The sequence below is a fragment of the Sylvia atricapilla genome, chromosome 15 (genome assembly GCF_009819655.1).
Source record: "Sylvia atricapilla isolate bSylAtr1 chromosome 15, bSylAtr1.pri, whole genome shotgun sequence".
NCBI lineage: Eukaryota > Metazoa > Chordata > Aves > Passeriformes > Sylviidae > Sylvia > Sylvia atricapilla.
In genome coordinates, this window is record NC_089154.1 from 775,922 (window position 1) to 788,489 (window position 12,568).

General features: G+C 40.3%; 1 protein-coding gene across 1 annotated transcript; it reads left to right on the forward strand.

Moving 5' to 3' along the window:
• The first annotated feature begins 389 nt into the window (after nt 1-389).
• UQCRC2 (ubiquinol-cytochrome c reductase core protein 2) lies at nt 390-11,927 on the forward strand. Its single transcript, XM_066329652.1, has 14 exons — nt 390-545; nt 2,419-2,511; nt 2,637-2,786; nt 3,213-3,277; nt 4,236-4,292; nt 4,636-4,760; nt 6,158-6,255; nt 6,675-6,732; nt 6,895-6,990; nt 7,850-8,049; nt 8,322-8,402; nt 8,982-9,058; nt 10,614-10,767; nt 11,678-11,927. Exons 1-14 carry the CDS (start codon nt 510-512, stop codon nt 11,759-11,761), a joined length of 1,374 nt encoding a protein of 457 aa, XP_066185749.1. The 5' UTR covers nt 390-509; the 3' UTR covers nt 11,762-11,927.
• The last annotated feature ends 641 nt before the right edge of the window (nt 11,928-12,568 follow it).

Below are 12,568 nucleotides of genomic sequence, written 5' to 3' on the forward strand. Positions count from 1 at the left end.
CCCCGCCGGCCCCGGCTCCGCCCCCGCGCCCCACGCCCCTCACGGCCGCGGCGGGCAGCCCGCGGTGTCCGCGCGAAAATCCCGCACGAGGGCGGCTCCGCCGCTGTCCCGCCTCACCCAGGCAGCGCTCGGGGGGCAAGCGGCCGCGAACTCCTCGGAATGGCCCTGACATAGGTTGGGCACAGCCACCCCGGGACCCCGCGCCCCGAGGCACGGCCCCGAGGGCCGGAGGGCCGTTCCCGGGGCACATTCCCGAGGGAGCGCCGCCTCCCGGAGCCCGCGCGCCGCAGGGTGTCACGGCCCCCTGTGGCCGGGAGGGGGCGACGCGGCGCGGAGGCGCACAGCCCCCGGGGCCCGTGCGGTGGCGCTGTCGCCGCCCGCCGGAGCAGTGGAGTTCGGGGCGCGCTCGCTGGGAGGTCGGCGCGGCGCGGGGCGTGCCGGGAAGGCGGCGTCTCCCTGCGGAACAGCCATCTTGTCCTGGCCGGGGCCGAGCTGAGGGGCGCGGGACGATGAACGGGTTCCCGGTGGCTGCGAGGTCCCTCTCGGTGAGCGGGATCCGGGCGCGTCGTGCGCGGTGCGGGAGAGGCGCAGCTGGCGGCGACGGCCGCTGTCTGGGCCTGGGAGCTGCGGGCGGGCCTGACCCCGGCCAGCCCGGGGCGGTGAGCCGGCCGGGGAGCGGCGAGCGGCGGCCGTGGCAGCGGGGCTGCCGGGCTGCCCGCGGGGTCGGGGAGGGCGCCGGGGCCGGGGCCGGGCCGGGCCGGGCCGGGCCGGCGAGCGGCGCCGCGGGCCAGCTAAAGGCTGAAGGTCAGACAGGCCGCGGGCCGTGCCCGGAGCGCCCCGCAGCGCCGCAGGCTTTGCCAGAGCCGCCCCGGCAGCGGCCGGCGGGGCGCGGAGAGAAGGGAGGTGAGGAGATCCTGTCGCGCTGGAAAATCTTCAGCTGCTTGAGATAAGGGGGTGCCCTTGGCATTGGTGCTTGGCGTCTCTTGGAGGCGGGGAGGGGGCAGAGGGCTTGTCCTGCCCAAAGGCTCTCGTGGAGCTGGCGGACAGCTGGGTAGAACCTGTGTTGGATGTCCGCTGGAAATGTGCTCCATTGGGATGGAGAATGACCTCTGAGTGACAGCGTGTTTGTGAGTCAGATATGCAGTAGTAGTTCATGCATAAATCGACTTGGAGTTTAAAACTAGGTGTCTTACCAAACCCTTGGTGAGGGAGGAAAGGAGTTTTTGTGCAGTGGTGCTTCTGTCACTCGGTTTTCACCTTGAGATGCATGGGAATTAAGTTATCTTTTAGTGTGAAAACAAGAGTAATATGTAAATTTACTAGTGTAACCGACTTCTAAAATGGGTGGAAAGTAATAGCATTTCAGATTTCAAATCAATAGTCTTGTTATTTCTGTCACCAGCTGCTGAAGGCAGGGCTCTTGTGATATTCACCTCTTTCATGTGAAGGACTGCTTCTGGTTGTTAGTATCATAGAATCATGGAATGGTTTGAGTTGGGGGGGACATTAGAGATCATGTCATTCCAGTCCCCTGCCATGGATAGGGACATCATACATTTGACCAGATTGTTCCAGGCCCCATCCAACCTGGCCCTAAAGATTTCACGGGATGAGGCATCCAGCAATTATCTGGACAATGTGTTCTAGTGCCTCACCACCTCACACGGAAGAATTTCTTCCTAAAATCTAATGTAACTCTCTGACAGTTGAAAATTATTTCCCCTTGCCCTGTCACTATTTGCTTGTGTAAAAAGTCCCTCTCTGTCTCTTTTAAGTGACCTTTTAAAGTACTGCAAGGCTGGAGTGAGGTCTCCTTGGAGCTTTCTCTTCTCCAGGCTGGACTCCCCCAGCTCTCTAAGCCTCTCTGTGTAGCAGAGGTGTTCCAGTCCTTTTGTCATCTTCATGGCCTCCTTTGGACTGTTTTTTTAAATAGGTCCAAACTGCAGTCTGGGGGCTTCCCTACATGTCTCTTTGCATGCAGCAGTCAGTGCAGACAAGTTGGAACTCTGAGGTGACTTTTCAGGAGCTGAACTGCCTACACCTAAGGAATTTAAAGTTACCTCCAAGGTGTTGTGCTTCGTATGTGGATTGTTGTAGCTCTCGGTTCAGTTAATTGCTCTGCAGGTGTCCTACAGACTGTATGGGATTGAGAAGGCTAGCCACTGTACAGCTGCAAAGAGAGGGGAGGGGAGGAAAGATTCTTACAGTGCTATTTCTTGAAATTCCAGAGTCCTTATGTGAGTCATAGCATAGGTTCTAACTGATGTAAAAAATAATCAGAGAAATTACAAGGGAATCACTGTTTTTACTGCAGTGTTTGAAGTCCTTCATTGTATTTCTACTTTAAAATCAGATTCCTTTTCAGTATGTAAGGAAATGTGATGAACTAAATCCATTCTCTTGTGCTTTCTCCTCTAGAAGAGATTTTACTCACTTAAAGTAGCTCCTAAAGTTTCATCCTCAGCAACTGCAGCAAAAGTGAAATTATCTCCAGAGTCTCAGAATCTTGAGGTCAGTATAAAAATACAGGTTGTTTTTTTTTCCTCCTTGCTTTTTAACTTATTTTTTAAAACTCAGCAAAGCTGTGATAGTACTTCCACTGAATGAAAATGAAGGTTTATTTCTTTTTAATACAGATCACTAAATTACCAAATGGCTTAGTTATTGCATCTCTGGAAAACTTTTCTCCAGCCTCAAGAATTGGTGTGTTTATTAAAACAGGCAGCAGATATGAAACCACCAGTAACCTGGGAACTACTCACCTGCTTCGTCTTGCATCTAATTTGGTAGGTGTTTGTTGCCTTTGTTATTATGTTGACCGTGAAATGGTCAAAGGTATAGTATTGCCAAAATAAATGGTATGGTAAAATTTAACGTAAGAGATCTTACAAAGTGGAGAACAATGTACAGGGGTACTTGGTTATGTGGTTCAGTGCCGGAAAAATGGGAAGATGGGAAGTAATACTCATTTATAATTATGCGCCGCTATGGTTTCTTAAACTATATATATAGAGATGTCTATATTCAAATATACACATAACTTATTTTATTTAAGCTGGAGTAAAAATTAATTCAGGTGGCTGATAACAAACTCAATTTTGTGCATGTGTGGAATATTTCTGAGTAGTTTCTCTTACTGCTGCCATCAACTCAATATCTGTTTTTTAAATAACTAGAATTGTAAGTTCCCTTTTGTTTGTTTGTTTTAATAGACTACTAAAGGAGCTTCCTCCTTCCGTATCACTCGTGGTATTGAAGCTGTTGGGGGCAGCCTGAGGTTTGTATCCACATAGAAGACAATCTGTGTTGGTGAGATGCAAATGAGCTCTAGGACTAAAGGAAATATAAAACAATAAGCACAACAATGTGTAGGTGGAAGTGGTACTTGAATAGTGAATGTTGTCAAGGAAGATCTTGTTCTTTTTGTTCTGTCAAGTTTCAAAGGTGCACTTATGATTTTTATTTTAAAAACACCGTTCAATAAACAAAAAAAAATACCATGCACATGGAAGAAATATAATTTGTGCAGAAGTTTAGTTTTCTTTCTGCCTTTTCAGACTTTGAGAATAAACTTCCTAAAGTAAATAGATTTTTTTTTATTCCTCCATCTTTTGTGAATAGATTGCAACCTTGGGAACAGTACAGACCGTAGTTAGCTTTTGTTTTGACTTGAGGGTTTTAAGCCTAGAAAACAAGATTTAAGAGAAATAAGAGAGGGATCTCATTGTACTTGCTTTCTTTCAGTGTATCTTGAAACCATTCAGTAAGACCTTTTTATCTAGAATTTGGTTACAAAAAGTGTTTTATGACTCTACCCTTTTCTGGTCCTGTCAGTAACAAATATGTTGAAGGAAAAGGACAGGATCGGGATCTTTTCTGCCCAATGAGAGTAGTTTTTAAATTGCTTTGTTTAATACATACACAGATGTTTTTTCATGTTTTGCTATTCAACTTTATTTGCTGTTTTACCTTAAATTATTGTGGCATCTTAAATTCTGATCGTCACAAGATGTTTGTTATATCTTGAAAATTATTACTTGAATACTGAAGACATGAATTTTAATTATGTCTCTTTCTGCTCTGTATGCGTTTAAACAGTCATCCAAGATAGATTTAAGGTGAAGTAGTTATTCCAGTCTGTATCTTGTTGATTAATTTGATCAGTGGGGAGTATGTGTGAAAATTCACTTCTATGTTCTGTGCTGAAATGGATTTTGGTTTTTTTTCTCACGTAGTGTGCACGCAACGAGAGAGAAAATGGCTTATTCTGTTGAATGTCTGCGAGACTATGTGTAAGTATCTGGGTGGGCTATAAAGGGAATTAATGCCTTCTTTAAAACTGCTTGGGAGTGAAGACCTGTCATTTTACAGAGTGGGAGGAATATCTATTCTCATGCTTTTGTAATAAATCAGTAAATTACTATATTAATATTCAACTTCTGTGTCATGTTACTGAGCCATACAAATGCTATAGAATTGAATTATCCTACTTTGTACAGCAGTGCTAATAATTGCTCTGGCTTGAGTCATGCATTTTGTTTCTAACATGTTGCTTACAGATTAATTTAAATTGTTTTCAACTGCAGAAGAAGTACCTGTTACTTGTGTTTAATGCCTTTGTAACTCTTTATCTAGTGATACAGTAATGGAATATCTCCTGAATGTTACCACAGCACCAGAGTTCAGACCATGGGAAGTAGCTGATCTTCAGTCACAATTAAAAGTTGATAAAGCAGTTGCATTTCAGAATCCTCAAGTTGGTAGGTGTATTTTCTGATCCACTGTATTGGCTCTGCAGGAGTTCCTTAAAAAAAAAAAAAGGGTGGGAAAAATAAAAAATAGTTTTCCTTTTGCTCTGTCACATGAACATGAATTTTTCAGCTTATCGATAGGTATGGTCTTTCTGGTGTAATGGAACTTTTGTTAATACACAGGTTTTTCCAGCCTGTGATAACATTTAGCAAGTAACATGCTGAAGACATCTTACACCATTCTCCTTGACAGCTTCCATTTTACATTCTTAATTGTTTTCCAGTACAACCAAAGAATATGGAAGTCATGACTGTTGTTGACAATATATTTACAGAAGCTTATGTTCTGAAAACTATATTTAGGTATTACTCATTGGTGTGAAAACAGTATTCTACAAAAGACTTCTTGAAGTTGTATGGTTATTTTGGTATAAAAACAATATGTATTTTCATCACACTGAAAACAGGTTCCAGTTTTAGGATTGTGAATTTAGATTTCTGTGTTTAAGGGAAAACAAAGAGAAAACACAACACAAAGTCTCAGTCAGATTGAGCCTATTCCAGTGTATCTTGTGTTATTAACTCTCTTCATCCAAGATCATTCTGGTTGTTCTACTCAATAAACATAATTTGTACCACTCTGAAGCATGTTTACCTTTGTAACCCATCGAAGGTGACAGTGTAATGTTAGAAAAATCTCTGGCTTATACTGAAGTGCTACTATTTTTTTAAAATAGTCATAATCTTTTTTTAAACTTCTATCAACTGCAAGTTGGTTTTCATAGTATTGTTATATTTTTAGTTACAGTGATGTTCAGAAACAACTATGAAGAAAGGAGTCTTTCTCTTGAGGAAAACGTGTGAGCAAATACAAGGAGAATATCAAACAGGAATTACTAGAATGCTATTGGAATGCAAAAAAACCTAATGAGAAGGGAATTGAAGACACTAGCATCCTTCATCTGAGCAGGGAGATAGATGAGACACCACACATAGCTAGAAATAGTACTCTAGAGAGCCTGTTCTTTCTCAAGAACAAGGGATGCCTGCAGTGCAGATGATAATTAAAAGGATGCTGCTCCCCTTCTTCTAAACACTGATTGCATTTACAGCTTGCTGTTGAAGCCAAAAGGTGTTGAGCATATATAAGTTATTATATATATATGTGTGTTTGGTTTGGTTACTTTTTAATAAGTTACAAAAGAATAGTTGGCATCAGGCCAGATTGCCCCAGCCCAAGGATTTGAAAACTTCCCTGTAAATTGGATTTTTCCAGACTTGCTTTTCCAAATCTTATGGTCTTTAAAGTGGACCACAGCGCTCCTTCCTTTAGTTTCATTTGTAACAATGTTTCATTCATTGCATGTAGCTCTTAGGTTAATTATCTGAAATTTTGTTCCTCTCAGGAGTGCTGGAAAACTTGCATGCTGCAGCTTATAAAAATGCTCTGGCAAACCCCTTGTATTGTCCAGACTACAGAGTTGGAAAAATTACTTCTGAGCAGGTAGAGTTCTTTGTATTGTCTTAAAGATCTGTTTCATTTTTTTGTCAGGAATAGGTGGTGACATTTGTGAGAGAAAAATATTTTTCTAGTTATACAGTCAGTATTTACTACCATATTGATCCATTGAAATAATTTATTTCAATGCAACTTTTAACAGTGGGTAGAGAACTCGTACTCATATTTAAAAATATGGTTCATGTCAGTGGCTTTCTGTTGACAGTACGGCTGTCTATGAAATACAGGTGTCCTTGTATAAAAAGGTTTTGTAGTTGTCACTAGGGAGTGCAATAAAATTACATTCTATAGACAGTTCCTTTTGGAAGCTTTGGAATTTGCTTTAGAAGTATAAGGGGCTATGTCACAAACACAGGTTTTGTTCTTTAAATAAAATACCCTAAAATGTGAATTTACTATTGCAGCTTCACCATTTTGTACAGAACAATTTCACAAGTTCAAGAATGGCTCTCGTAGGAATAGGTATGTATGTTTCTGAATGACCACTGCAGGTCCTATGGGAAAAACTGCTGGAGAAATTTGAGTTCTCTGCAGAAGTAAACTCTTACCACAGTCTTCACTTTTACTTAACTGCTGTAGCTTTTCAGTGTCACTGCATTACTTGGTGTAACTGTTGTATTGCAGGTATAAAGCACTCTACCTTAAAGCAAGTAGCAGAGCAATTCCTAAATATCCGAAGTGGAGCTGGTGCTCCTGGTGCAAAGGCTGTTTATAGAGGGGGTAAGGATGTTTCTTGTGTCTATTCTGAGTGACTGATTTTCTGTTTATAAATGTAGTAGTGTTCAAAGTTCCAACTGGAAACTATACAGTTGCACTAAATGCTGGGCATTGGAAGTGACAGTTCACATGCATATCCCATTTAAGTAAGCAGAAGATTCCACCATGGAAAGTTCTGGGATAAAACTGAACTCAGCTCTTCAACAGAGTTTTACCTGGGACATCATTTTTTTCTATAAAATGGAAAACAAGCTGCTATATGTTTTCTCTTGGCAGTTTTGGTAAGATCCCTCTAAGAGTAGGTTAAGGGCTGTCAGGAAGTGGAGGTAGGATTTCTATTTAGGGAAGATGTGTTAAATGTTGTAAGTCAAAGAAAAGTGTAGCTGTTTCAGAGCAATGTCTTGTACCATTACCAACAGCTATTGTTTAGTTGGAGTATCAGATGTCTCTGTAAAGACGTGAAGGAGAAGAAGAAAGTTTCCAGCACTTAACATTTGACTGGAATAACTTCAGTTTCTGTAAGCCAGTATAAATATTATTGTGAGCAAAAGGTACACCATTTCTTGGAATTTGTTATGTGGAGACTCTTGAGTTTTATCATCCCACACTGTGTATGGTTTAGGGTCAGGTTCAAATAAAGAGTGATAGTAAGGTACTGGGTTTTGTGCTAGCAAGAAAAATTTTCAATGTAAAGGGCTTTTTAAAACTACTTTCAGCCTTATGCTGCCTTCCTGAGTGGACATGCAGTAACTTCAAGCCCTGGCTCTTCTCTTGTTAAAGGGAAGTGTTTCTTTTCCATGCATCTGAATGTACAGTAGTTTCTAATTCAACACTGTTATCTTTTATTCTGTTGTATTTCTAGGAGAAATCAGGAAACAGACTGGTGACAGCCTTGTCCATGCTGCTGTTGTAGCAGAAGGAGCTGTCATTGGGGGTCGAGAAGCAGATGCCTTCAGTGTCCTTCAGTACGTTTTAGGTGCTGGGCCCCTTGTCAAGAGGGGAAGCAAAGTTACCAGCAAATTGACCCAGGGTGTTGCTAAAGCAACCAGCAAGCCATTTGATGTAAGTTCCAAGGATTAGTACATTCTGATTTTTAAGTAAAATGTATATTATCTTTGAGAGGTTACTACCTTCAGCTAGAATCTTCATTGGTTTGTTATTGCACCCATTACAGTGTATCAGTGAAGGGCTTCCAGTCTGATCTTTCCTCAACACAGATAAATTTTGGCTTCTTGAATTACAGGATTTTAGATCCTAATAGTAATTATTTTGCTATGCCTGATGCTGAATTACTCAGATACTTAAAACAACTGATGATAATGTTTCTATTGCAGGTTTCTGCATTTAATGTTAATTACTCTGATTCTGGGCTCTTTGGGATTTATACCATATCCCAGGCTCCAGATGCTGGGGAGGTGAGTTGCTGATTAGAATTTAAGCATTAACAACATAACTTTCAAAGTAGTGTTTTAATTTGAGATAGTGACTGATTCATCTAAAAAAAAAAAAAAAAAAAAAGAGGGGAATTAGTCTGATTCCCTGTATAAGAATGCTGCATGTTCAATTATGACTTTGCTCTGTAAGCCGGGATTGAGATTTGCTTTGTGGGAAGGACAGATACATAATGTGAACTGAGGTTAGTAAAATGCCTTGAATTGCTGACTGTAATTGCTGATTTACATTTGTAAGCCTAAGTCTATAATGAGGAACCTGCTGTCTCTTGAAGCTGGCAGAACTGAGCACTTTCATGAAGAACGGTGACACCATATAAATAAAAGCTGTGGTGCAGTTAAAACCCACATTGGCTTTTTGTCCATTTTTGGGAATTACAGTGGTTTTAGTTTTGTTATGAGACTGTTCAGAATAGTGTTCAGGCAGACAATCCTCACATTGTCAGCTGCTCTTCCCTTGGAGTTTCCAAGATACCAGATAATAGAAATAACATGTTGAAATTTGATGTGGGAAGCAATCTTAAATGGTTTCATTTTCCTCAGGTCATTAAAGCTGCTTTGAACCAGGTGAAGGCAGTTGCTCAGGGTGGTGTCACCGATGCTGATGTCACAGTGGCAAAGTAAGTGTGTAAGGAATTCTCATGTGCTGTAAAGAGAATTTTCTTAACATGCAGCTACACTTGTCCAACACACAGACTCCTGTACAGCAGAGCTTATCCTGTAATTATTTCCATGGGGAAATAAATAATTACATAACTCACAGTCCTGCATTAAAACTGAGGCCCTGCCAATATTCTTTTTCAAAGCTGTACTGATTCTCCAGTAGTGTTATTTCCTAATAAAAACTTGCTGGAGTAGTGTTAATATTTTCTGTCGTTTTAATCATATTCTGTAGTATTAAGATGTATTTGAATTAGAATCCTAAATTGCATTATTTAGGTAATTCCCTTTACAGTTACACTGAGCAATTCCCAAAACAATTATAATAGGCAATCTGTGCCATCTTCAAAGAAAAAGAGTAATGAGGGTCTGCAAATGTAAAGCACTGAATTAGTGATGTTACACCAAGTGTTGGAAATACATGCCCCTAGGAATATTTGGAGGAGGGGGTCTCCAAGTAGTGTTAAAAGTGCATTGAGCTTTTAAAGCTGCAGTTGTGCAAAACACCAATATAGTACAGACTTAAGTAGCAAAATGAAAATGTTGTCTGTTGCATGTGTAAAATACAAGACTCCATGGGAAGTGTAGTTAAACAAAATATGATAGCCTAGACATGATTGGTTCTGCCTTAGTCACTAGTAGCTAAATGGTGGATTCTGGACTTCTGTACGGGGCATCATTTGTTTTGTGTGTTGTGGGATTTGTGGTTTTTTGTTTTCTTCTTTTTGTTTTCAGCAAAGCTGTCTAGCATTAGGGAGTTACATGCAGTGGTGCTGTGGCTAGTTTTCTTTCTTTTTTCTGGAGTTTCCTTTCTGGGATGCTGGAATGGCTTCATATATTTCCTATATGACTCTTTCTCCTTTATTAAAAACAAAACAAACCCAAAAAACCCACAAACATCCACCCACAAAAAAACCCAAACCCAGTCAGTTCTTTTTGCAGAATCCGCAGTTCAATCAGTAAAACCAAGCTACTTAATAATGAGCTATTGCAGTAACTCATTTTCTATCTTTTTGTTTTCAGAATAGAAGGACTGGCTTACAAATACAAAGGTTTTCATATGTAGCAGTGATTCTGCATGAAACACAGAAAACATAAACTCTTTTAACAAAACGTAGAACTATTACAGGAGGAGCCTGACCATTTACGTTCACTGCTTCTTTGTCACTTAGGACCAAACTGCTCTGCATGCATCTGTTCTTGATGAGAAAATTAGGTTTAAACTTGACAGTTTTTTTCTAACTGGATTAGACAGAAACAAATCCTGAGCTAGAGATCTTCTGACTGTGTGGGGAGACAGTAGGTGTTTAAGTAGCTGTCATTTTCATGCTTGGACTGTTTGCGGTGCCTCTTTCCTAACCACAGAATCCTTCCCTAAGAAAAAAGGGAAACCTTTCAAAATGGAATCTAGAGAAGTTTAAAAGGACCAAAACCTCATTGTATTTATGGGGTGGCAGGGAAGGTAATAGCAGGATTTACAAGCTTGCTCATTCTTGATGCTTTGTTTGATGGCAGAAATCAGCTGAAAGCCAACTATTTGATGTCAGTGGAAACCTCAAAAGGGTTGCTGAATGAAATTGGCTCTGAGGCCCTGGTTTCTGGCACACACACATCCCCATCTGCTGCTGCTCAAAAAATCGACTCTGTAGCCACTGCTGATGTTGTGAATGTAAGTATGTGTCAGCATCTACAGGTGCTCCTCAATCACCGTGTCAGGTTTTTTATGGAAAACTGATGCTTGTTTCTGTCTGTTTATAAACACACACACACACACACACACACACACACACACACATATATATATATATATATATACTGTCTTTAAAAATAGAAAAGGCAGCTCATTTACAAATCCCAGCTGGGTATCTTTTGATGTCTTCATGTAGTGCATTAACAGAACACTCTTTAATACACTGTAAAAATAGTGTAGCAGGGAATTGTGTAACATTCTCATCTTCTTCACTTAAATTTAACAAAACTGCTAACTAATATTCATGGAAAACTTTATATTAGTTTCAGTGCAGGTGATTCTCTGTCGAGGTTTTTAGGATGCCTGAGTCTAGAATAATGGGTGTGTTTAATAAACTTAAATTAAGCTTTCAGTGATAAATTGATGTAACTTCATTGCTACTGCACATTAGCTTGTTGCTTATACATGAAGCAAATTTCTAAAACTCCATCATAAAGAGAAATTCTGAGAAAATTCTGAAAAAATTCTGAAAAAAATTGTTTTTTCACCTTAATTGCTTATTTGTATTTCAGCAACTACCAATAGCCTTGGTAGTAATGAGATACAATGTAAAATACAGTGTAATAATTCTAGGAATAACCATTTTTAAAGTTCATGCCTTTTATTATCCAACTGTCTATCTGCCATTTCTGTTTAGATTATAAAGTAATGAGCAGCTGTATTAGAAGCAATTAGATTTATACAGCAAAAGGAGGATTGTTTACCTCTCTGTATTATGGTAGTGCAGGATTTGTTCTTTGTTTTAGTAACTTGAAGCTGATGCTGTGAGTAGCATCAACTCTGTTGTAATGAATATTTCCTCACAACCACTTTCCTGATTTATTTTCAGGCTGCGAAGAAGTTCATCAGTGGGAAGAAATCAATGGCAGCTGCTGGGGATTTGGGAAATACTCCTTTTCTTGATGAGTTGTAAAAAACAAATCTGGGATGGATTTGATTCAAGATGGACCTGAGCTCTAAGTCAACTATGTTCTAAATTAATTACCACTAACTTGTTATTTATGAATTCAGTTCTTTCAGAAGGTTAATATGGAGTAATTGTGGGCTTGACTGCTCAAATAAAGTTCTGAGTTCATACATTTTGTGTATAAGTTTTTTTCACTGAAAATAGTATATAAAAGGCTGATAAATCTGGCTATGTACACTGAAGGTAAAAACCACAAGTGCGAAAACAAGATGAGTTTTGGTCAATGCAAAAAAAAAAAAAAAAAGTAAAATACCATCACTGCAATGAAGACAAATGCCGTAATTACCACTGATTATCCATGTATTCTTGTATATTCAGGAAAAGTTCTTGATTGTCTCTACCATCCTTATATCAATTAAGTAAAGAAACTTGCCCTCAAACAAAGCTAAATATATTAGACTTCCTTAGAGCTTGCAGCTCCTCCTTGCCTGGGACTAGCAGAGATTTTGTTTTTCCATGACTTCTCCACAAGTAGCACTGGAAGCAATCTTTAAAGGGATTAGCTATATATAGCTAATATATAGTTTGAAATCTCATAGGACAAATTTTTTGAAGTCTAGGCATGTATTAAAAGGACACAGATAAAATACATCATAAGAAATTTAGGGTTTGAAGAAGCCAAGTTTTGAGCTGTTTTGGGCAAAGCAAAGTGTTACAGAGAGGATGCATGTGATACAGAAGGGCACAAGGAAGGGGTCTCAGCATGAAGAAGGTCAAACACCACTGGCTCCAAACACAGGGCACCAGCACCGT

Coding starts and splice junctions, on each gene's coding strand:
- UQCRC2 (XM_066329652.1), top strand. CDS start 510: ATGAACGGGTTCCCGGTGGCTGCGAGGTCCCTCTCG. Junction 4,761..6,157: donor ATTTCAGAATCCTCAAGTTG/GTAGGTGTATTT, acceptor TGTTCCTCTCAG/GAGTGCTGGAAAACTTGCAT. Junction 10,768..11,677: donor CCACTGCTGATGTTGTGAAT/GTAAGTATGTGT, acceptor ATTTATTTTCAG/GCTGCGAAGAAGTTCATCAG.